The following is a 25,409-nucleotide window of genomic DNA, read 5'->3' as shown; positions in this document are numbered from 1 at the left end:
GCTGCATAAAAGGTAAAGAGAATATGGTAAGTGACATATATTTGTCTTCTCTGTTGCGCATAAGAAGGGACAGATACGTCCCTGTTATAATATTTTTTCCACTTAATAGAGAGCGTTCTCTCTTTCCATTTCACCTCCAACAGATCAGACCACTGACACAGTTGGTAAAACCCTTGCTGGGAAGAGAACACTTACACAGAAATCCTTGGACATCCTCCGGGCAGCCGTGATCTGGCCAGTCAGTATACTGCAAATGCCACACCGTCCTTTCCTGTCCAGACAAAAGGTGCTTGACCTTCAAGCCTGTGGTTGCATAGCAACCAGAATCTGTTCGGAACTTCGTGGTGACCTTGAACTTGCCATAGGTGGCTGAGCTGTGCTTGGAACCCAGCTTGGGCCAGTATCGGTGGCTCTTGGTGCGTCCGCCCTCCTGAATCACACACAAAAGTAAAGTTGGAAATTAGTCAAGGGAAGCAAGCGCTTATCCTCTTAATCTTAAAATCTCAGGATAGGGAGAAACGTGAATAGCTTCTAAGTCACTAACTCAGTAGCACTGTGCAGTGTCTATCACAGATTAGATCCTACAAATCTTAGCTAAGACCCATAAGAAGATGTACAATGGCAGCTACATCAACGGAAAATTTAAAAGATTCACAACTGAGCTGCACTTGAATGTCAGAGAGAGAAGAGCCAGAGCGAAGTCTAGAGGTGAGAACATGCTTGGGTGTTAAAGAAACAGGAGGAAGGTGGTAGCGAGGAGGTCGGAAAGGCCTCCTGGTCCATGGGAGGCAGTCTGGGTTTCACTCCACGGACAGTGGGAAGCTGTCCGAGGGGATGGAGTGAACTCAGGCAGGGGAGTGACCGCGTCTTAATGGTCAATCCAGGTTACACTCTGCATTTCTGATGTTCAGTCCAGGGCTCTCTCTATTAGATCTCACTGAGAGAAGAGAGAGAGAGAGAGCGCGAGAGAGAGAGATGTGAGAGAGAAACACCAATCGGTTGCCTCCTGCATGTGCCCCAAACGGAGATTGAACCCTTAACCTAGGTATGTGCCCTGACTGGGAATCGAACCCGCAACCAGGTGGACGGGATGACGCTCCAACTGAGCCACCCAGCCAGGGCCACCAGTATCTTCCAATGGGCTGTTCTGGAAAGCAGCTGCTCAGAACAGTCCATGAAGAAAATGTGACTTTTTTCAATGATCTCTGTTCCCCACCTTTAAAAATTGTTAGCAAAAGGGTAACCCCATAAGTATTGGTCAAAACCACACGAAGCTAGTCCCTTAAGTGGTTAAGATAAAACACTGAGCAAGTGACAAGAAAAGAAACCTAAAACCTCTTCCCCCCCAAAGACAGCAACCCCTGGTGAACTGCTCGGTGGGGTGTGCCCATTTTCATAACGTAGACGTCTCTATTACAACAGAACAACTGTGTGACTTGGCAAAGGAAGAAAACACATTATTTTTCTCTCCCTAAAGAATAAAGACCTCTACAGGCCCCAGAGCTCCGGGCTCCTTCTGTGATAAGCATGAGGGATGTCAGCCGGCCATGGCCGTGGTTGGAACATGTGCCGATTCACCCACAGCAGCCCAGGTTCTCGAGTCCCAGGGCAAAGACTATGGATGGTGTTGTCTGGCACACAGAAGTGAGCTGGTTCTTTTTGGTTTAATTTCCGTTCATGGCAATGCAGGGAAAAGAGTGAAAAGTTGATGAAAATGGGAGCCAACAGATTATCTTTGGGAAACGAAACCCAACTACGTGGAATTGAGAAGAGGAGACAGTGCCATGCCAAAGGAAGAGGATTTGCGGAGAAATGGTGCCGCAGGAAGCAGCACGGAGCAGCCAAGTCCCCGACACGAAGCCCATTTTCTGGCCACCCCTCCCCCTGGAACAGGGGGCTGCCGGCCACTCCCCTTACCTCCTCCGCGGTGACCATGGCGATCACGTTGGCTCCCTGCTCCCACACCATCTGCCAGAAGTCATGGCACGTGTGCGGCAGGGGCCCCTGCGTGGCGATGTAGTGCCATTCGGCCCCGCCAACCACCACCTGCAAACCAAGGAAAGCATCGGTGAGGCAGCCCCCAATCCTGGACCGAGGTACCTGCTGACCACGGGTGGCCACATGGCTCTGTGCCAACATTAAAACCCCTGAGGCCACAGGGGGCGATGGAGACATTCTCACATGAAAATGCTATTAATCGTTTTTTCTTACTGTAACACCCAGGAATTATGCACAAACCAGTGCATTTTTTAAAAGCACACATATACATAAACATATCCACACACACATACACACACACGTTAGGTGAATATGCGTATGCGTGTGTGTGTGTGTGTGTGTGTGTAGCCTAACAATTTATTACAGAAACGAGAGTGATGCTTGTGTACAATGCACTTTGATCATTTCCATTCTTTTCTCTATTCTAGTCTATTTACAAACAAAAAATACACCACCACCACCCAAACTGGTCGTGACTCTAAATGGACTCTACACCCCACTGCTATACCGTGACCCCCAGTTTGAGAAACAGTGCTCCGCGGCGTCCTTTCAAACAATAACGACGTCCACCATGGAGTAACACCCTCCAGGAGGAATGTCTTTCTGCTGCTGCGGACCTGATGGGAAGAGTGTCATGAACCTCGGCTGTACCCGCCACTCCCTGTGCCACACACGGTGGAGGCATCATGAAGGCACTTAAGTCAACCACACATGATGTTCTGCCATTCACAGCGTCCAGCCAAACTTCGGAGCCGTGAGATGGTTTTAGAAAATCAAACCGTTACCCCATACAGCTCAGGGTGGGCTTGGGAGGAGAATTCTGCAGCTGTAAATTTCAGCGGCGGACAACCATAGTAAGTTGTGAGCTGAGTGCTGAAGGCCGTGCCATCCGGGGGAGATGGTAGCCTTTGCGAGGACTCTTTCATGTCCCCTTCCATTCCTGTGCCTTGGCGTTGCAGAGCCAGGCCCCTCACACTCCACCAGTGCAGATCTCTACATAGTTCTAGGAGCAATGAAGTGATCATTGTTTGAAGCTTTTCCCCCCTCATTTGTTTTATGAAACTATATGCCTACTTGATTCAAACAAAAAAAACAGCGTCAGTGAATTGTCTCATTACACAAGGCATGTTTAGGTCAACGCTGGCAAGCCAGATCCGTTTTCCAAGTTCCGGGGGAGATAGCATCCATATAGCTGCCGGCTGGCGAGGCGCTGGGTTGTCTGTGGAGCTGTGATTTTAAACATTAGCCTCCCTGGCATCCAACATATAGGAACCGTAAATACTCGCAGAGGCGGCTGCTGCTGCCTGGGGCCTTCAGCAAATTCCAAGTATTGACAGGAGGGTATTAAAAACGGCATTAAAAACACAACCAGCAAGGCTACGGAGGTAGATTTCACAGATGTGATTCCACCTCTGGAGCAAATCAATCTGCTCTGTGTTAACGGCGGCTCGGAACCCGGGGAGCAAACGTTGGCAAGGTACACCGCTCGATTCCGACTGCACCGACAAGTTCTTGCAAGCTCTGCGGGTCTATGAAACGCACCCATGTCTAACCCAGATCCGCAAGATGAAATGTGGGCCCCGGAGAACACTGAGGAAGGGAATGCCTCTGCTCAGTGCACCCCGTGGGCACGGCTGAGGCACAGGGACGGCTTTTTCCAGGCAGCAGATGGAAAATGGGAGGGGAGACTGGGCCACAGAAGAAGACAGTAAAACATCGCCACAGCAGAGTTCCACAGACTTTCTATCACAAAGCAGCTGTGGGAGCCGCATCCTTGTTTGACCACATTATTCTGGCCACTGTTTGTCAAGCCAGACGAAGCCCATGACACGCACCATCATCAGTTTACTTAAGACTCGTTTCCTGGGGCTCGTTTTTTTTTTATTGTTTTCCTTCTCATTCTCAAAAATGAGAATAAAATATGCAACCTGATCCAGGATGAGACTCTTTCATATTTCTTTTGACAGTACTTCCTGATACATTAAAAAAATATACATGGTTATCTATGCCCTGTGTGCAAAAACACTACACCCCACACCCTGGTTCACTTTTCATATTTTGATTCAAAACTGTTAGAACTGATACAGGAGCCAGACATCTGGCTGTGTTTTGGAGGCTCAAAGGAATCTACCAAGGTTCTGGCTACAGTTGAAAAGCCCAATGAGGAAAGGAAATAACCCTGGATGAAACCAGAAACAGGTTTCTAAGGTTACTGATCATGCCGGACTCATAATGTGAGCCTTATCCTGTTTAAAAACGTTTTGTAACAACTGCTTTAACAGCGGTATGTGCATAAATTCTTCTATTTCAGACGGCAGAGCAAATGGTGACGATTTAAACACGTATGTTCTGTTATCAGGGACACCGAGGAAAGTAAGCGATTTAGGAAACATCTAACACGAGCATCCTTATCTCTGAATTCTAACGGGGGCCAAACTAAGCTGACTAATTTTCAAGTCTATGAAATACTGAGATAAAAAGGTTTAAGTTTCTGAAATATTAACAGAAATTGAATGACCCTAACGCACTGGACAAGGAGGCAAATCTTGCAAGTCACTGGCAAGCACGCCTCCATGGTTTATGATTACATTCGCCCGCTCTTCTACACATCATGCAACTTGGGGACAAAGTCAGGTGTCAAACGCATCACCTGTCGTATTACCAGGGAGAATGGTACGTTTTGTGACTCCTGAGCATCACAAAAGCTTCAGCGACAGTAAGATAATGCCTGTGACTTCCAAAGTCTCCATCGTCCGCTCATTACAAATGGAAAAGGACAGTCCTCGGGTTCTCCTGTGAGTCTGGGGGAGAGTTATAACCCACAGAGAGGAGAAAAAGTTAAATCCTCTGTAAAGAGCAAGCTTCAGAAATAGCTGACCCGAGCTTCTGCCAAGGCCGCCAGCTTCCTTCTGTCTGCAGTGCTGGGCATGCCCTTCCCGTTGAGTCAGAAAAGCCCAGAAGTTCAAAAACATTCCCTCGGGGTCTGGGGACAAGCCAAGACGCACAGTGGCAGCCGTCCTACATTTTTCTCTCCCGGCATTTTTACCTTTAACCCCCGGCATCTTCCACAAACCTTCCCAGCACGCTCCCCGGCTCACCTTGATATGGGAGGCGTTAATGTAACCTGTGTTGTTTTCTTTGGTTGGTATCAGCTCCACGCGATTCTCCTCGTAGGGGACAACCTCGCGGATCCGGCTGCGCTCGGCATTTTCTGGCAGAGCCGCTGTGCTGAAAATGCCATTGGCCTTCTTCTTTGGGATCTGCTCGTATTCCGTGAACACCATGCCCTCTTCCAGCTTCTTCTTCAGGGTCCTGAACTGCAACAGAAATGAACCTTCAGCTCACTGACCGATCGCACCCCAAAGTCCCAACAAAACCACGGGGTTTCTTTAAATATTGACAGTGAGGCTGCTAGTTAAGCAGTGTCCAGATGCCCAACGAATGCTTGATGATTTGGTCTCATTAGTAACCACAGTGCTAGTTTCTCTTGTCCAACCACCAATTTCCTTCTCATTCACAGCTTCAACAGGATGAATCAGCAAAGCCAGGCAAGAGGTGAAGTTCAAAATTGGTATTTGTGTCACTAACACCTCTGTTTGAAGTCTTAATGTGAGGAGATTGTTATTCTTCATGATCCAAACCCCCTTTTCTGCACGTATCCAGCCCATTTTACTGAGATGAATATAAAGATGATGTTGGTCCATAGCCCTGCAGTTCTGGGGATTATAGCCCACTCACTTTATTTTTCCCACGGCCCAACTACTAATTACAATAAAAGGTACTGATTGGATTAAATGATTCCTCTGAAATCCCTCCTGGCTTTAAAAACATTCTAATACTTCATATGTACTGACAGCAATCTAAAACCCTGATGTTATGAGCACACGAAGCCTGTTTCTTTAACCCCTGATTGCAATTTCAGGGGCTAAAGGCACACTTTCCCCACCTCGGAAACACTAACATGCCCCTTATTCTGACCGTGGGTGGAGGGGATGGTGTTCCAGAGAATTCTATAAATGCTTGGGTAAACGACTCACTTCCTAATAAACGCTGACCATTCATAAACATCACAGACCCTGAGAGCGACGGCAATCGTCTTTGCAACTTTCTCGGGTTTGCAAACAGGGAAAGAGGCCCGAAGAAAATGAGTGGCTTGACCCAGGCCCTATGGCCCGTTAGGGGCTTTAGGGGCCGGTCTCTCGGTCGGCCATCACCGCGCCACCTTGACAAAGGAACAGTAGGTACTTGGTAACTTGGTAGGGACCCATTTAATACAACACAGTCAGACTACGTCTTGCTAATCTCAACCTGAAGAATTGATTCATCCCATAAACCTCGGTGCTGGCATGTTCGGGCAAAGAGCGAGCTCAGGAATCCGAAGAGCACAGGGAATAAATCACATGCTTGACACGCCCAGGGCTTACCCTCTCGTCCATGAGAATCCGGGTGCCATCAACTCGGCCGTCTTCCCGCCCCGAGACCCGCGCCACCGAGAGGCCATTCAACGCTGCCAACATCAGAGGCCGCTTCTGCGCCTCCAGGCCTGCCATCTTCTGCTTCTCTAGATTCTTGTGGCAAGAAAAGGCATGTTCTCATTGTTTACAATACCGGGAGAATTCTGGAATGTGTTTTAATCTCCCCAAATCTGTAACTCCCCAGCCAAGGAATGCAGACAACCACCATTAGTAGGGCGAATTCAAACACAGCCTACCCATTAATTCCCACCGTGCCTGAGGAAGCCCGTCCCTCCGGGACTCCTGCGCTTTTAGTTTAAAGCAGATGAATAAACGAACACACAACAAACAAATAAGAGCAAAGACTGCAAACAGCCCGGCCGACGTGGCTCAGTGGTTGAGTGTCGACCTATGAACCAGGAGGTCACGGTTCGATTGCTGGTCAGGGCACATGCCTGGGTTGTGGGCTCGATCCTCAGTGTGGGGCCTGTAGGAGGCAATCAATGATTCTCTCTCATCACTGATGTTTCTCTCTCCCTCTCCCTTCCTCTCTGAAATCAATAAAAACATATTTTTTAAAAAAATAAAGCATAGAAACAGATGAGGGTTACCATTTTGAGATTTTGATGCAAACAGAAGTAAAACCAATTTGCAGACTCTTCCGGCCTCCACAGGTGAGGGGATCATCTTACCCTTGGTTTCTTTTCAAACCTTTTAGGTATTTTTTTTCTTAGTCTATCATTTATAAATTTATTCCCCAGAGAGCAGTGTCTTGTTAGAACCATGGGTGCAGGGGATGGCATCACACTCATCCCCTCTGTGGCCCCTGCAGTAGGAATGGAGCCCTGGTTTGTGAAGTTACGACACTTCCACCAGGGACTGGCCGACCCCTCAGACCTACAAACAGAGCTTCTCAGAGGAGGATTAACTGAGACAGCGTGAGAAGAGGACCCATGAATTTCAGCCACAGGGTGTAAGACTCTTACAAATAGTGACCTAGGTTTCTCTAGCCCAGGCAGATTTTGAATTTAAATTTTTGTGTTTTTTTGTTTGTTTGCTTCCAAGGTGTTTTTTTTTGTGAAAGAGAAACTGTTCTCCTGTTCTCTCTTTAGTTGGGAATTGGTTTCACAATTCTGCAAGGTTTTGAGAGGACAATAACTGGGGTCTTCCCAATGGCTCTGCTTCTGCCCCAGGCACCGTGACCAACTGGGCTTACAGCAAATGGCCATGAACTCACCTAGTGAGAAAGGAAAGCCCAGTGGTACACTGTATCTCTTAGCCTCTTCTCACTTACCGTGTCAGCTTATAGCCAGAGAATTTTTTTAAAAAAATAACCCAAAGACCTGATGGGGCCTTTTCTCGTCCCTGCAGCTGATTCCTGGTTCCGGGGCTACAAACGTGAAATGTCCTTAAGCAGCAGGAGGAGCCAGAAAGAGGAGGGATGGAAAGAGCAGGCCTGAGTCAACCATTCAACACACCAGCAGCTCCTGAGTTATGGAGAGTTGGCTGCAGGGCAATTCTCACCATGCCTGTCCCCTCGTGTTCCCATCGGGTGTAACTTTCTCATTGCTCTTACCCTGGAGAGGCCCAGACAGCCTTCTCTTATCATCTATTCCTGCGAAGCCCAGCAAAAGCTGCCCATCGGTGCGGAGGGCAGAGAAGCATCTGAGATGTGGGGAGGAGGTTGGGGTTGTTTCTTCGTATAAAACCAGGTGCAGAACCACTTGGCACTGTCGTCATCGTGCCTGGCACACTGGTTTGCTGAAGAACCTCCTAAACCTGCTCTGAGGCCGGGACACCAGCCTGGGGAGGAGTCCTTGAGCTCCTGAGTAGACAGGATTTGGGGAAAAGTTCAACGGGGAGAATGAAGTAGGGATGGGGTCATGATGACCCCCCTGGACGGGATGGGACAGCATGTGGGACACAGTGGGAACCCCTGCTCCTTAGTGTCAGGCCTGAAGCTCCAGGTAGGGAACCAGCACCATGGGGTTGGCTGCAGGCTTTTGTTTAACACGAGTAACAAGGGAAGTGGAGGAATTTGACCAAAATGAGGCAACGGGAAGGGACCGTGGAGGCATCAATAAGTATCAAGTGAGCAAAGTGTAGACTGACAGGCTGAGCTGTGTTAAAGGAGCCTGGGGCCAAGAAGTGCCGAAAAACCCTTTTCTGCCAATAAATCACTTTTCCAAGCTGGGAAAGCTCTCCCCTGAGGCAACCACCTCGCATTTCCTCTCCCAGCCCACAGGTTGTACTGCGAGAGGCCCAAGCACATCTTTCACAAGTTCCCTCTGGGTTTGCCAACTGTGGGAACAGTTACACCTGGGCCATTCCACGGATGGCCGTCTGTGAGGCTGAAGATGCTCGAAGGTTTGAATGAAGTAATGAAGTCATTGCAGATTAGATTCTGAACCCAGGAACTTGGCTTCCTTAAACATTGGCCCTTGACGGTTCTTTGCAGGTTGATTCCCACTGTGCATGTGTGTGTGTGCGCATGTGTGTGTGTGCATGTGCATTCACATACATGTATCTGAATTCTTAATAGACTAAGCTTAACGGAGAATTGCAGCTCAACAATAAACTTCCAAGTTTACTGTAACTTTCTTGGCTTTGTGTTAACCGTCTATTGAAAAAAAATCTGAAACTCAAGCTGACACGCTGCACACAGGCTGGTCAATATTGGCGAGCCATCCTGACATATAGATTCATAGATACGAAAAACTCTCAGGAGATGTTGTTCTTTTAATATCTAACTGGGGGGGAAAAGCTTTCCCCTGGGAAAAAAAACACACACACACACACAAAACACCAACCGGTGCAGGAAGGTGAGCTCCTGGCAGCTCACACAGGAAGTCGGATCCTGAATAAACAGCAAAATACTGGCCACGACCTCAACCTCAACCTCAACACCACCAGCCTGGAACATCCCAACTCCATGACTGCACTTTGTACCAAGCGTACCCATCGGCATCCGTGTAGGAGAATGGAAGATGTATTTGAAGGGGCAAGCACAAAGTTTTGTGAAATAAAATGCCACCTGTTTAAATGCCAGTGACCCTCCACCTCCCTAACCTGTCCCTGAACGCGCCTCGCACCTTCTTCAGTGTCTGCGACAGGTGCTTCCGCCGTGAACTTTCTCAGGGACAAGGAGCAGAGGAGGCTGCGGGGGAGACCAGCGTGTGAACTGTCCCCCCAGATGGCCCGGGAGGGGAGGACACTTACCCGGATCATCATCTCTCTTTCTATAATGCTATCCTCCAGGGAAAACATTTCGGACACCGGCCTCTCCTTCACGGGCTCCTTCTTGACCCGCTCCTTCACGCTCGTCAGGTCGGGCTCCGAGATGGACGGCCCGAGGGAGGACCCGTTGACGGCCAGCTGGTCGGCTCGGGAGACGCTGACGGCCTTGGCCGGCCCGTGCCTCAGCACCCTGGCTCTGGCGATGGCCGGGGGGACGCTGACCTGGTCTTGCCTCAGCGCCCCGTTGCTGACACTCTTCCTGGGGCCGGGGTACTCGGGCGGGGGCTTCTTGGGGATCCGCGCTAAGGCCGCCTGCAGCTGGGCGCTGTACTCCATGTTCTCGCGCAGCCCGGGGATCCGGGGCGCCGGTGCCGCGGGCTCCTCCTCCTCCTCGCTCTCACTGCTGTGGATCAACATCGTGGCGTCCGAGAAGGTCTTCTTGTGGTGATACTGGGGCAGCTGGGGGACCTCGTGGCCCCCGGGCACCTCCTTGGGGGGCCCCTGCTCCCGGAGCGTGTTGCGGCGAGCCATGGGGATGTTGAGGGACTTGAGCGTCATGGCCTCCATGCCCCGCACCATGCTGCTCATCACCTCCAGGCTGTGGCGCTTGTTCACCGTGCCGTGGTGCTTGGTGGCCGTGAGCGGCTCGCTCACCTCCTGCAGGGACTGGTGCACCACCGGGGCGCTGTCCTCCTGGAAGGTCTTGACCGACAGCTGCACTTTGCGGGTCACCAGGTCGGGGCTGCTGCCGCTGACGTACTTGTGGCGGTGGCTGGCCAGGTCCGGGGTGCTGGTGGCGGGCCGGGGCCGCGGGTAGGGGGGGTGGCGGCCTGAAGAGATGGTTTTTGAGCATGTGGGCCGTGTTGTAGCTGTGCGTGCCCTGCAGCTGCATGTTGGCCAGCTCCGGGGTGCTCACCGTGTGGGAGATGGCGCTGGCCCCCGGCTTGCTGGGCACCGAGTTATTCTTTGGGTTTATCTGGTCGGACGGACCCACAAGTTTGCTGCCGTAGCCCCCCTGTGGCCCATAAGGGACAGTGTAGGGGTGCCTCTCCCGCATCTCGGGCTGGCTGTACACCAGGTCCTCCGGCTGGTTGTAGGCATGCGTGTTGAGGATGTTGAGGTTCCGCAGGGACTGGCTCTGGCTGTCCGTGTGCACGACCCCCCTCTTCATCTGGCGCATGACCGTGTCGTAATCGGGGGTCGGCCGGTACGACGGCACGATGATGGCGCTGTGCCGGTGGCTAGGGATGTAGTCAGCCCGCATGATGTCACTCCCGGGGATGCTGAGGTTGGAAGAGACGGGCGACGCCTGGATGAAGCTCTGGGAGCAGTTCAGGGAGTTGATGCTGTGGACGCTGCACACGCTGCCGTTGGTGATGGTGCCGTTTAAATAATTTAAGTCCAGGCTGTTGTGGGAGTTGCAGTAGAAGGCATCTTCGTTCCCATGGAAAATGCTGTCTGCAAGAGGTCAAACAAAGGCCCGTGAACCACCACGCCATCCTGCTTCGATCAAGTCTATCCTCACCTAAGTCACAGCTTAGGTTATGTGACATTTGACCTAAAGAAGTCCTAGAAAGCGCACACCCATGGGCTCCACCCACATTCCATCAAACCTGACATTGCCTGGATGAGATGCCAATATACAGAAGGGACATTCTAAAGCATCCTGAGAAGGAGAAGCGAATCTAAACAAAGAAAGCAATGAACATTTGGAATAGATGGCCCTTGGTAGGTTCTCGATCTTGCCATGAGCGTTGAAAGCAGGCAGGAAGTGTGGCCTCCGTGTGGGGTTGACCTGTTCTCTTGTTCAGGGCTCCGCTTCAGGAAGGCTATCTGGGCCAAGAAGCCAAGAACTTGAACCGGTTCGTACGCCATAAGCATCCATAGACGCAAGCGGGGGACCTTTTTCCATTAAATTCAAAATATTGTGGCAGTTAACTGGTTAACAGGGCAATAGCTCTGAAGTTACTGTGTGCGTGGAACTGATCTACAATGAGAAAGGTCCCTTTACCAACCAGAGGGACTGCTAAGCCAACATAAAGACACAAGACAGATAATGTAGCCCGGAGGTCAGCGTGCAAGGCCAACACCTGACCAGCAATCAACTGAGGGCAAAATGGGAACCAAGAGTTCTCCCAGCCACTGCCGAACACTCTCCCCTAGACCTGATCTCATCACCGAGCCCAGGCCACATAAAACTTAATCACGGCTTAAGGAGGTACCTAACGAGCTAGAACATAGAAAGTAAGAACCATTTCAGGCGTCCAATGTTCCTTACACACACACACACACACACACACACCCTAGGGAGGCAACTTCTTGCCAAAACTTTTCTGTGAGCAAACTACATGCATGTTTCATCCCACAGATGTAAGTATGAGCCAAGTAGAGGAACAAAGGCAGAAAAGGTGGCTGTAAATGCTCAGCCGCTGAGGAGGAGGGGTGTGGTCATAGACCAGGTGGGATGAAACAGTCAAGATAAACCAGGCGACCAGAGAGACAAAGGCTGCACTTCTCTGCCTCTACTGGTAGGTGGGGTCTGGTGCCTGCCCAGGGAAGCAGGGTTACTGTGCTAGTCTGCTTATACACAGTAATGTTTTATTGCATTTTAGATGGTCTCTTAATTGTCTTAGTTTTCATGCGCACACTGACAGTGCAGAGAGATTAAAAATAGCCAGCGTAGGATAATGTAGAAAGACATTTTCCATTTCACACGGTCAATGTTCAACATCTAATGCCATTCCTTCTTTGAGATGCAGGTGGTGTCACGAGCAAGAGCACCGGCTTGAGGGTCAAGACACTGATTTTCGTATCCAAGTCCCTCCAATACCCTCCTGCATCCCAATCCTATATTTGTAAATTGGAAATAATAGTAATCCCTATCTCATCTCCACGGTTTATTTTGAGGATTATTGAAGGTGCTGAGAACAGTGCCGAAGGAGAGGACTTCCTCTATAAATGTTAATTATTATTATTACAATAATTATTGGAATGGGTTTTCCCCCCCACACATTTTGCATATGAGTTAAAAGAGAGGAATATAACAGATTTCCTTTATAAGTGCTGGGAGACAGGGGCTGGCAGGAGAGACGGGAAGCAACAGCTAATGTGAAGGGTTGAGATTATTTGTATATTTCTTTCAATTGTTCTGGATGCCTGTATTCTCTGTCCGCATGAAAACCTGACCGACGGTGATGGGCTTTGTGATACTGGCAGTGAGGGTCAAGGGTACCCCCGTGGGCTTTGCTGCCACTCCCTCTTCTCTACGGAGGAGAAGAGAACTCTGCTCGCTGCCTTCCCCAGCTCCCTTTTGCAGCCAATTCTGGGGCAATTCCTCTCTCAGGGGTAAACGATAGTCCATGGCTTTTCACAAATCGAAGCTGCTGCTTGCTGCCATTCAGACAATGACAGTATTAAAATTGAAAGCATCACTATCCTCTTTTTAAAAAGTCTTCTTTACTGCTTCCCCGTCCTCAACCGTTCACCCGGAGAAGGGAAAATGGCAAGCCAGCGTTACCTTGCGAAGTGTGTGTTTCCGAGTAGTGTTCTCCACACTGGACGTGCATGGGAGGCAAGATGTACGGCTGCTGCCGGGGCTGAAACAGAGAACAGCACAGGTGGGTAGGCCTCTCGCAAAGGGCCCTCCGCTGTCACCGAGAGCCAGCCGAGCACACAACAGTCCCCGGCGTCTGCAGGGGAGCAGGCTGGGCTGCTCTGCCGTCTACCCTGACCCACCCCCCTTCTCCTCCGTACCCGCTCCTCATCCCTAAGTCAGGACTGAAGAAACAAGATGGCTGGTTCAAGGTGAGAAAGACAAAGAGGCTACAATCAACATGAACATATCTATTTGTAATCTATTTTCTAATACACTTGCAAAGCTCCCAATGCCTCTTTTTAATAGGACAAAAGTTTATAGGTGAGTAAAATACATTAACAATGGCTAGAACATGCTGGGTTATCTAGAGAAGTTTTAGTGTGACCAAAGAAACCCACTCTCTCCAAGAAACAAATTGTTTTTTTTCTCTAAGTTCAAGAGACCAATACTGATCTACAAATGACAGTCATTGTTGTTGCTTTTTAATCTTATTTCTCAATTACAGTTTACATTCAATATCATTTTGTATTCGTTTCAGGTGTACGCACAGTGGTTGGACTGTCATATCAGGGGGAACACTGTGTAAAGTAGATGATGCCTTTCTTTAAGGAATAACACAGGACACATGTATTATTATGGTCCACGTAAGAAGTAATGAGAATAAGGGTGCACCCTGTTTCATTCTGTTCAAAACTGGCTCCCTCCTAGAGCCGTGAACTCCTACACATCATCAGAGCTGCACCTATGACCCAGTTTACAGCGCCACAGCAACCTCAAAGAGGGACAGGGTAGTATTGGGCTGGGCCCAATTGGAAACTGATGTAAAAATCAGAACTGTGATCCACAACAATGAGCATGTAGCTCTTGGGACCACATACTGGCCTTCCCATCGCAGAACCAAATGTAGAGAATCCAACCATCTACCACCTACCCCTCCAGTGAAGAATCTTTTCCCGAAGACTCTTAAAAATGGCCATTCAGATTCAGTCTGAATAACTGCCATCTGCAGAGGATGGTAAAACTTTTAAAGAACAACAAAAAAAAAAAATGCTAGACAAATTTAATATTTGGTGAGCCAGCAAAGGAAATAAAATCATATTTTGCTCATGTGATTCAGAGCAAGTCATTTAATCTCAGTAGGTCTTAGCTTCCTGTCAATCAAATAAAGCCCTTCCCTCGCCCTACCACAAACATGTTCCATTTTATTTTTATTCTAGAGGCCCAACGCACGAAATTCATGCAAGGGGCTCAGCCCTTGCAGCCCCTCGCAGCCCCGGCTTCCTCTGGAAGGTCGTCTGGACAATGATAAAACAGCAGATGAGAACAAGTGGATTGAAACAGGTTACATGCTGAAGGAACATGGTCTCATCCCCCAGAATAAGACTTACTCGCGGGCTGAACCTTCAGCCACACTTAGAGAAGTGACGGACATGATGGGCACAATGGGGCAAAACGGATACGCATCACATCTACTTGGAAGACTTACACCCTTCTGCATTCTCACCTGATCTCACCTGTCATAATGCACCAATCACCTCTCCTCTCAAATTAGCAACAAAAGGACACTCCATCCCCAGCACACAGACTACTTTTGATTGCTGAATATTTTATACATACCAGAGAGGATCGGCTCCAGGTGGGCTGGCGTCTGATGGGGGGTGGAGAATTTGATTGTCTACACAAAAAGGTGAAAAGTAAGAATGGTTATTATTTCCTAGATACAAGACAGACAAGAGAGGGAGAAAAGGGGAAAGGAGACAGGACGGTAAGATTCGCAGCAAAACATAACTATTATTTCTGGGTGGTTAACTGGTTAGGAAGAAGAAAGGAATGGTTATTAGCCAAAGTAGAAAGGGAAAATACAATTTCTTTAGCTTTCAGTCTAATATGTGATGTTTGCCGATATCCTAAGAGAAGTCCACAGAAGAAATACAAATAATCGGTAAATTTTATAGTAAATCCGCTTGCTGAGAAATGGTCGAACCAGAATTTTATTACAGTACAATTCAATTCTCCGCATATTTTGTAATTCACCCCACAGAAGCTGACTATAGGACTCCTGTTAATGTCAAGGACAACCCTCGCAAATGAACAGCCACAGCAAAGAAGACCTGCAAAAGAAGAGCTAGCAGGGATCCCTGCCCCAGAGAAGAGCGAGCGTGTGCATGTGGGCTGGGAGGTAGCTCTGGTCAACTCTCCTCTGATTTACATTTGCAAACTTGGCTGGTAGATCTGATGCTATCCACTACACTTCCAGACCCTGACAGCGGCCAATGGCAGCAACTGCTGTGAAAGAGCGTGCGTGGTGCAGAGAAGAGAGTCTGCAGGCCCCAGTGATGCAGCCGCCGCGTCAGGACCACACTCGCACACCCTGGGATGTGTCCACTGGGGCAGTGGAAAGGCAGTCCCTCTCTTGCATTTACATCCCTGACGTTCTTTGAATCGAAATTAAACACGTTGGGCGCCCCAACCGCGGACGTACTCTGCCGAGGAGCAACCTTTTGAAGGCAATCAAGGGAAAGGCAACACGAGCGTGAGCCCCAGCACGCGGTATCCAAGGTCAGGTCACATTTAAGTTCCCTCATCAGACTCCCTTTATCATCTTTATTTCCAAATTAAATGTAAAACACACACGCGGACGGGTGACATCCATTAGTGTCCTCCCAGTCCTCCTCTAATTGCCCTGGCCCCTCATTTACAGGGAGATGCCATGACCCACAGGCACACGCGGGGTTGCCCAACTGTGTCAGCGAAGCGGGGCCGAGGATGACAGGCGCGTCTTCTCTTTCAAGCGGGCTCGTCACTGTGTCACACGCTTCTGAACCTCCTCCGCGTCTGACACGAAGGGGCGCCCTGGCAAATTGGGAAGAGCTCAGCTCCTCCAAACTCATCGCAGAGCTTGGAAAGGCACTAATGGCAACAGTGGGCCGAGCCATCCAGGCAGTCCAACGCTCACAGTCAATTTGCGAATTATCTGCTCTCTAGGCATAAGCTCTAACTACACCACACAGTCCTCATCATTAAAGCGCTCCCGGGCCCGCCTGGCGTGAACGCGCTCCTTTAGCTTCTACAAGGAATGAGGGGAAGAGAGGGAACGGGAAAAGCCATCTGCAACATCCCCAAAGCACGTGCATTTAATCGGACCAAACCATCCATTCAGAGGGCAGACGGAACGTTTACTTACTCAGTACAGATTTTGTTTTGTTTGTAAAACTTGTGCCGTGTAGCAAACAACCGAGAGATATACTTGGCATTTTCAATGTCATCCTTGGAAAAGACAGAGGAAAAAAATAAACGTTCCTTTGATTATATATGCATTTGACAAGGATTCCCTAAATAGGGACTCATCCCTTCCTCCCTTCCTGTCAATCACAAAGTAACACCCTGAGCCATACACCAACGTGCTGAGATTCAGTGGCAGCCACAGGCATGAAGCCCATCAAAGGACAACAAGACAAGACTGTCTGTTAAAGAATCCTTTATGCCCAAGGCCTTGGGGGCACGGTGATGAACTGGCATGTCTTCACATAATTCCAAACTAAGTGCTTTAAAAATGAATGAATGGCCCTATCTGGTTTGGCTCAGTGGCTAGAGCATCAGCCTGTGGACTGAAGGGCCCCAGGTTCGATTCCAGTCAAGGGCATATGCCCGGGTTGTGGGCTCAGTCCCCAATAGGAGGCGTGCAGGAGGCAGCCAATTGATGATTCTTTCTCAACATTGATGTTTCCATCTCTCACTCCCTCTCCCTTCCTTTCTGAAATCAATAAAAATATATTTTAAGAAATAAATAAAAATAAAAATGAATGACTGAAGGCAGAGCATGGAATGAGCACCAAGCATCATTAAATGAGAGGCGGGGAGCTGCACAGCATTGGCTCTGCAGGAGGCCCTCAACGGAAGGGCCATCGCTCAGCTGACTTCAGACAAGGCTTGGGCGATGCTGGGAAAGAAAACCCAGGTCAGCCAGCAAAAGAAAATGCCAGGCAACAGAATCAGAGGTTGCTTGATGAGGGCTGTAACTAGAGTGCTGAGGAACGTGGCCTGCCAGACAGACAATGCGATCCATCACACAGAAGGCAGGGGGAGGAACCCCAATCCGAGAGTCAAACCTCAGCTTGGAAAGCAGGCGTTTTGAATGTGAAATCACTATCATTATCCTGGAGTGAGGAATGACAGCACTGAGCCAGAGGCTGGAAGTTTCGGTTCAACAGAACATTTATTTATTCGCTTAAGGTACGGAGAGCAAGGAAGGACACTACGAGTTGAGAAGCCAAGGGGCGAGCTGCCGGCCGGACCCTGCCTGCATGCGCTTTGCTTACCGTGTGGAAGAGCACAGTCTCTTCCTTGTTGATGAGCTCCACCAGAATGGTCGACTTGTTATGAGTGATATTCCCCATGTCGTTCCACCTGCGCAAAACAAAGGCAACCGTGTTGGCCCCAAGACAGTCCATGCATTTATGAATCCTCACAGGCGGGTCACTGGCTGATTTTATAAATGATGACGTAGCTATATTTTCAAGAGCAAAATGTTCCTTCTCTCAAGGCCGAGAGTATAGAAAGTGCAACCCGAATCTATTGAAATAGCTAAAAACTCCTATGCAAACAATATCTAGATACTGTTGTCTAGTAGGGGGGACATTTGCAAGAGACTTCTGCTGCCTTGTTATTCCCAGTTCCAAACTGACAAAGGATCTCCTGCGATCCTGGCTTTAAATGATGGAGGAACATATTATTGGAAAGTCCAATGTTCCCAGAATCTAGGCGAAGAATCCACGTGGATTCTGTGCTGTCATGTACATTACTGACACATCACCTAGGAAACATGCCTGGGAGGTGAGTATTTAATGTGCCTACATTTTTGTGAACTACACACACACACTCCTCTTTCCTCATGAAGACCTTATCTAAAGGGTGATACACAGAAATAACCACCAGACAAGGGGAGGTAAGCTACTGCTTCCCATTCTACTTGGAGCCCATTTCTAACCGGCTCTCACTACTGCCTACCCTTCACCCTGTGCCCCAACCTATAACTCCTGCCCACTGACTGCTCTCCATCGCGCTTTTCCTCGTCACACTTCCCCCTCTGCCTGGATGATCCATGCCTTCTCTCGGCAGCCCTTCCTCACCCCCAACCACCCACATGCTAGGAAAGAGCCTGGTGTCACCCTCTCCCGGTTACCACGTTGCATCATGACTGCTTACTTCTGTGACTAGCTCCCTGATGAAACCAAACTAGACCATAAGCTCCATGCCCCGGGTAGATTCTGCTTCCCGCATCTCTGTATTCCAAGCACGGAGCCGCGTACCTGGCACACAGCAGGTGCTCAATGTTTGCTGAAAGCATTGAACGTAATAATATTGCCTCCCATCTGTACAGAGTACGGTTCCTTGATCAACTCTCTACGGTAGACAAGGCAGCTATTATTGCTTCTAGTTTGGTGATGAGGCAATTTAGACGCATGTGAGTACATGACTTAGCCACACTCACTCTGCTCACCAGGGATGGGTGACTTCTATACCTGGGGCTCCCAGATGTTCCTCCAATCACCTTTTCATGACACCAGTACCAACTGTGTTTATGTACATCTGCTGGGGCCATACCGGCTCCAGGTGCTCAGCACGGCTGTCTGCCAACCTACAATCCCATCAGATCACATCTATCTGGACACAAAGCTATATGCTTCTCAGTGAAGGTCTCTAGAGAAGAGAGTATTTGGTTTCCTCTGGCTCCATTCCTTCAAGTCCACTGCCAAAACTCCGAATCCACTCCTCACTCCACCATATAACTTCACCTATGGCCTGATTCACGTGGCATTATTGCAGAAATAAATTCCCACCTTGTGAGGAGTGTCACGAAAAGTACTAAAGGAAGCGGTCTGGAAGCAGTTCCCAAGGAGACTGAACACATCCTGTGTGTGGCTTGTGACCAGCCAACTTTCAAATTGCTATTTTCTTCTATTTAACCTCGCTAGCTATAAGGCAAAACTTGTCTACGTCTCCAGGCTCAAGGAAAAAAATAAAAATAAAGCATTGATTTAGCTATGGAAAACTCAGCACCACTATCTTGAAGTGAGCACTCGGCAAGTATTGGAAAGTTTTCAGTTCAATAGAGTCTTTAGTCTCTCATGCTATGGAGAACTGTGTAGGACCAAATACCTGGATAGCTTTGATATGCATCAAATGTTATAGTTACAACTCTGCACGTATTTCTATATTTTACTCAATTAATTTATAATTTCTTGTTGCTGTATGGAGTTGACTAAGTATATCCAAAAATCAAATTTACTCAGTAGCCCCACAGATCTCTCTCCATACTCACGCTTCAATGATGTCTCTAATCAAAGAGCAAGAAAAAATAAAGAACAACAGTAATGGCAGAGTGGAGACCTAGGGGGACAAAAAAGCCTATTAGGGAGCCTTTGGTAGGAAACGTGTCTCACAATGACCTGCGGCAACCGCTGACCCAGAGAGCAGGTGGCTGGCCCAGGCTTACCTCCAGGGCTTCCATAGAATATTTATTCTCTATGTGTTTCCCTCCAAGACCTTCTTGGATCCTCTACCCTAGTGCACAGCTATGCCCGCCAGATGCACACACAGGAAAGCTGTTCTTCCAAAAAATAACAGGCCACATGTCTTCCCTTGTAAATAAAAGCGAGCATGCGATTGTTTCAGATTGTTGACTAACATGGGATCTATGGGCACGGATACAAAGCAAGCTCACTGGCATGTCATTGAGGGGACACTCGGACATACCCCTATATTAGTTCTACGCCTGTTACACGGAAAAGAGAGTTAAAGGGTCAAAAAAGTAAAAAGTCCCAACGTCCTTTAATTTGTAACAAATTGGTTGCTTTTTCAAAACACACCTTCATAACTAACCCTCTTTTGTGAATCTAGAAACTAGTTAGCGCTCTTCTAGCACCTGTGGTTAGGACAAGGGGAAGCAGTCAGTCTGAACTGAATGACTGGTCATGGAGATTCCAGCAAAGGGAACCAGCAAGAGGCAACTGGAGAGCCTGTCTCCAAACGGACTCATAAAATTTAGTTCCCATTCTCCTGGGTCAGTGGGGTTCAATAATGCACCTCCTGGGTCAGGTGGGAAGAAGGCCTCCCCCACCCCATCCCCGCCCTCCCACTCCCAAACAGGCCTCCAGGAAAAGTGAGATAAGATTCCCCATCACCACTTAAATCCCACAGAGGACTGATCTCAACTGAGTTGAGAAGAGCTCAACTCTGATCAACAGTGGGATTCAATCATTTGAATAACTTTTCTATGTAGTGGGTTTTTGTCTAGTTCCTCAATGAAATAAAAGACAAGGGGGGAAGGGGAGGAGAAAGCAAATAAGACTACCTGTGTATTACTGCTTGTCTTCCAATTCTGTTTCTCACGAAAATCCCCATAAAGAAAATGCCCAGGTGCACACTGTTTCCATGATTGTCCTGTAGGAGATCAAGGAAAGATAGTGGTGATGAAACAGATGCCCAGCGGTCCAGGAACCCGTGGGGACCACGCCCCATTTCTCGCCCATAAATCAAATGAGTCGCAGCAGCATCATGGCAATCAGGCAACTAGATCCTGAAGGGATGCGCCCCACTGTACATCCTAACATACGAGGTATACATTTTTCTCAATCTGTCACCACACCTTTCCTGTTTAAAATGATTTTAGGGTTTTCCTCAGATTTGTTGGCAGTTCAGATGTTCTCTTTTGCGAACATCTGTAAATATCTATGTTTACCCTGGTTTCTAAACTAAAATTTTACATGCACATAGCTTGATTATATATGCACGTTACATACATGCAATGATATATGCACATAGTTGGAAGAATTGAATATTCTTTAGAGCTTGTTTAAAAGAAGGCAACAGCAGGCCTGGATGGACCCACAGTTTCCTCTCCCTTGGAGGCACCAACTTACATCAACTAACGCCCTAGTGTGTATCTTCTATGAACCCACTAAACTTGGCTTTTTACTTCAGAACCTCACATTTATCAGTTCTGGGAAGTTTTCTCGAATTACTACTTGGTGCTTCCTGTTCACTCCCTGTAGAACTCCTATTATTCAGATGTTGGACATCCTGCGCTGGCCCTCTAATTTTATCTTCTGCCTCCCGCGTCCCATTGCTTTGTTTTTTGGTGAGGTTTTCTGAATTTTATCTTCTAACCTATTACAGTTTCCATTTCCGATATCACATTTTTAATTTCTGATAGATGTTTTATTTTCTTTTTAAAAGCAATCTATTCCTATAAAGAGGTAATACGTGTGTGTGTGTGTGTGTGTGTGTGTGAGAGATTTGATTGACAGGATGGTATTTTGATCAGGGGGTTCTTCGTCCTACAGAATCTCTGTCTTCTAGGCTTTGCTCTCACCGTGTTGGCCACTGGGGTTCCTATTAGGGCATCATGTAGGGTGATGCTTCACTATCTATTATTCACAGTCCAGCGTGGGATGCTAAACGCTGGTTGAGAGCTTTGTGAACATGGAAGAGGCACGTGGACTGTGGCTTCACTGCATATAATCTGCTTGGCCCCGTGTCCCCTCCCAGTGATCTCTTCTCCACCCACCTCCCAAAGCTAACACTGAATAGGAGTCTTCCAACCGGGATGGAGAAAGGTGAGACCCTGCTGGCGGCCAAAGCAGAAAGAGTCGGGAGAGAAAGAACTGGGAAGGGAAAAGGGGGCCTTGTCAGTATGAGAAATGAGGAGGGAAGTTATACGACAGGAAAACATGTGGGAGAAGAAGGCAGGTGACGAGGAGAGTGGAGATGGGAGGAGAAAGGAAAATCCTGGGGAAAGCTGCCCCAGGCACTCTGCCAGCAGATCGGCCAGAGCCTGGTGGGGACGCGGACCCAGGAAGAGCAGATCACAGGGTGGGAAAAGCTCAGAACGGATGCCTGAGGCACTGCACTGGGCAGAACCACAGGGCTCGACCTTGGACTTCGCCAAGGACCAAGGCTCCAGACTCTGACTCACTCCAGAGCACCCTCCCCATGCCCATGTGCTCTGACTGTACAGGAGCCACTGAGGCAGCCGCCACACCTGTGTCTGTGGAGAGGCGGGCAGGCCTGCTGGGAGCCGGACTCATCCTCCTCCAGCCTCGAGCATCTTTAAGGAGCCACTCACGGAAAAGCCTCGCTAAACGGAAATGTCCTCCCCTCAGACACCATCAGAGGGTTTTATACTTTCCTTGGTCAACGGGACCTGCACAAACCCGCAGGGACTGCCTCCCCGCAGTCTGTCCCTGCATTCTGTCCTGTCTGCTTGCCCACTGTCTCAGCGCTGACCACATCCCTGCCCCCACTGGTACCGCTGACCCATCCCTCCTCCTCGGGCTGCCAGGAATCCTGTGGTGTGTAGGTGGTCACCTTAGTCATGCACAGAAATGTGGGGGGAAAGGAAAGAGGAAAAAGAAGCCCAGCTCGTTGACGCCCCCAGGCAGTGAGTCAGCAATGCCTGTCTGCCCACTCAGGGTAAGGTACGGTGTCCCCCTTGGGCTTCGCCCTCTAAGGAACATACTAGAAAGTGCATCAGAACCAAGCACAGTGGATTCCACACACTATCTCCACTGCCCCTCCCTTCCACAATTCAGCAGCACTGAAAACAAAACAGGCAAATGACCACCACGACAAAACCCCCGACTCCCAGGGACTGGAAGTCAGTTTTCTGGAAGTGGAGAACAGCTTACTCTATTTCCGTGACCCAGAGCACCATGACTGTAGATGGGCTGCTGAAATGTAAGTGGGATGCAGATGGCGTCTAAGGCATTATGGCAAAGAAAATGGGTTCCAGCCCCACGAAGGGCGGCCATGAGAGAAGCGAAAGAAAATTAAACACATCTGAAAAGGAGCCATTTAGCCCTTTCCACAAGCTGCGGCCACCCCGCTCCATTCTACTTGAAGCACACAGGCCGTTCTCATTACGGCAAATTGCAAACGCGCAGCAGAGGGGGGACGGAACGCTTATAAAACAGCCAGCGGAGCCAGCCTGGAGCGAAATGTTCCTGCCGAAATGGCAGGCGTCTCCCAAACTGCTGGCACGTGCCAGTTGCTTTAGGTTTCTGATACAAAAACGCCATCTTTTGCAAAGTTGGTCAGCAGAGAGAGGAAAACTATAGTTTGGCTTATGGGCTCAGCTGTATAAACGCCCCGTGCACCGTGACCTCCCCCCGCCCCCTCCAAACCACACCCACTTCAGGAGGTGGATTTTTTTCTGAAAAGGAGGTGACATGCTGTAACAGTCTCCTGTGCACAGTTTCCAAAGAACACCAGGGGGACTGGACACCCACAATGGAGGCTCTCTCGGACAGGAGAGAAAGCATGGGTGCATAAAGGATGCCAGAAACCATGGGTATCAGCTTAAAGAAGAGGAGAGGGAATACGGATGGGGAAGAGACCTGGGGCGGGGGGGGGGGGGGGGGGGGGGAGGGGAGGGAGGTCTTCCTTAAGGCACATGCGACCTTAGCTCCTTGTCCCGGGGCAAGACTGGATATGGGCCTTGCCCCCTTCGCTGTGCAGGATGGGCTGGTGTTTGGTACTCACTCATAGCATATAAACGAGATATTCTTCTCCTGAAACCCATCCAATCAAAATCTCTCAGTTACAAAAAAAAAAAAAATCCGCTTAGTAACGTAAATGGGACTTGCCAACTATTGCCATGTGGCAGAGAGAAAGCCAGGCCATTCTGCCTGCTACTATCAACACCGGTTTCCCAAATGCCTGCGCCCTTCTCAGAAGGCTGACGCAAGGCCAGGCCAGCGGACGCTACCTTCACGGGGAAGATTTCCTGTCCGAATCCATCCAGGCGCTCCACTTCGTTGATGTACATAAGCTCAGCCTCGGCTGGCAGGATTCCACTGCGATCAAGAGACACGGAAGGAGGAAACGGTTAAGGGAGATCCTGCCCTCCCCGTGGCACATTCCAGAGCTGGGGTTTAGCTGCAGTTCTGGGAAGAGCAATCACCACCCACCCAACCGTGAGGGCAGGTGCATTACGTGATGCATCAACATGGTCCCCAGGAGTCTGTATTCACCAGGGACTAGTAAGAGGAAGGTGAAGTATTCAATAAAGAGCCGCAGCCCCTGTAAAGCCTAAATCATTATTCCAGACATCCCTAAGAATAATGCTGCTTGCTTCAAAAAAAGCTTTTCTCCCACCTGGGGAAAAAAGTCACAGCTATTAAAAAGGAAAAAGGAAAAGAAAAACAATAAAGAGTTTATGAGGATGGCATTTGGGGAGCCAAGCGGCCAAGATGAGAGACCCTAGGACCCCTGCCTGGGTCCTCTGAGGCTGGAGGGAAGGACATGGTTTTCCATCGTTCCCAAAGCGCCCCAAGGAGCCCTGCTCCCAAGCGCTCAGGACCTCCTCACTTTAAAGGCGCCCTCCTCTCCCCTGTGATCTTGACTTTCCCACCCAAAGGAGCTCTCTTCCGTCTTCACTCCTAGTACAGGCCAGCACCAGGCTTCCCAGGCCGGGCAACAGGTTTGTTTTTTGTTTTTTGTTTTAGGAAGGCTCCAGAGATGAACTCTCCAGGCCACGACCTACACATCTGTGCAGGCTTGCTGGCATGGAAGAGAAAGGGGGTAAGAGCATCGACCTGTGAACCAGGAGTTCACTGGTTCTATTCCCTGTTAGAGCACATGCCTGGCTTCAGGAGGAGCGTGCAGGAGGCAGTGGATCAATGACTCCCTCTCATCATCCATGTTTCTATCTCTCTCTCCCCCTCTCCCTTACTTTCTGAAATCAAATATATTTTTTTAAAAAAAAAGGAGAAAGAGATAAGAAAACAAAGGGGAGGGAGAGGGGAAGAGAGGGAGGGAGGACAAGTAGCCCAGTCTACACACACCTCTGAGAGCAGAGCTGACTCGGGCTGGAAGACATAAAACTGTGTGGACTCAGGCCAGGGGTGGGGCAGGGGCCAAAAGCCTCCTGCCGTGGACAGGACAGCGGCCGGCACTGGGCCCAGCCGGCAGCCCTCCTGCCTTACCTGTGGCCTTTGTGCTCTTGGGCCACCTGCTGTGTCAGCTCCTCCAGAACAGCCTCTTCCAGGGCCAAATCCTATGAAAACAGACGGCAGCAAAGGTCATTTACCATCCTGCTTCTAGCGTCTCCAGACGTCCTCATT

General features: G+C 49.2%; 1 protein-coding gene across 1 annotated transcript in view; it reads right to left on the bottom strand.

The window, feature by feature from the left end:
* The window catches only part of PTPN14 (protein tyrosine phosphatase non-receptor type 14), a 151,511-nt gene that overhangs the window by 13,571 nt on the left and 112,531 nt on the right, over positions 1–25,409 (bottom strand). The window contains 13 exon segments of the mRNA XM_070396862.1: positions 196–430; positions 1,918–2,046; positions 5,097–5,315; positions 6,423–6,566; positions 9,672–10,511; positions 10,513–11,147; positions 13,207–13,285; positions 14,902–14,959; positions 16,469–16,551; positions 17,604–17,691; positions 20,639–20,727; positions 24,053–24,140; positions 25,272–25,342. Coding sequence (XP_070252963.1) covers positions 196–430; positions 1,918–2,046; positions 5,097–5,315; positions 6,423–6,566; positions 9,672–10,511; positions 10,513–11,147; positions 13,207–13,285; positions 14,902–14,959; positions 16,469–16,551; positions 17,604–17,691; positions 20,639–20,727; positions 24,053–24,140; positions 25,272–25,342 — 2,758 coding nt within the window.

Source organism: Myotis yumanensis, unplaced genomic scaffold (genome assembly GCF_028538775.1).
Source record: "Myotis yumanensis isolate MYYU_CA2020_CCGP unplaced genomic scaffold, mMyoYum1.0.hap1 SCAF_17, whole genome shotgun sequence".
Classification (NCBI taxonomy): Eukaryota; Metazoa; Chordata; class Mammalia; order Chiroptera; family Vespertilionidae; genus Myotis; species Myotis yumanensis.
Note: the sequence above shows the minus strand (reverse complement) of the source record. Positions and strands in the feature narration are given on the sequence as shown.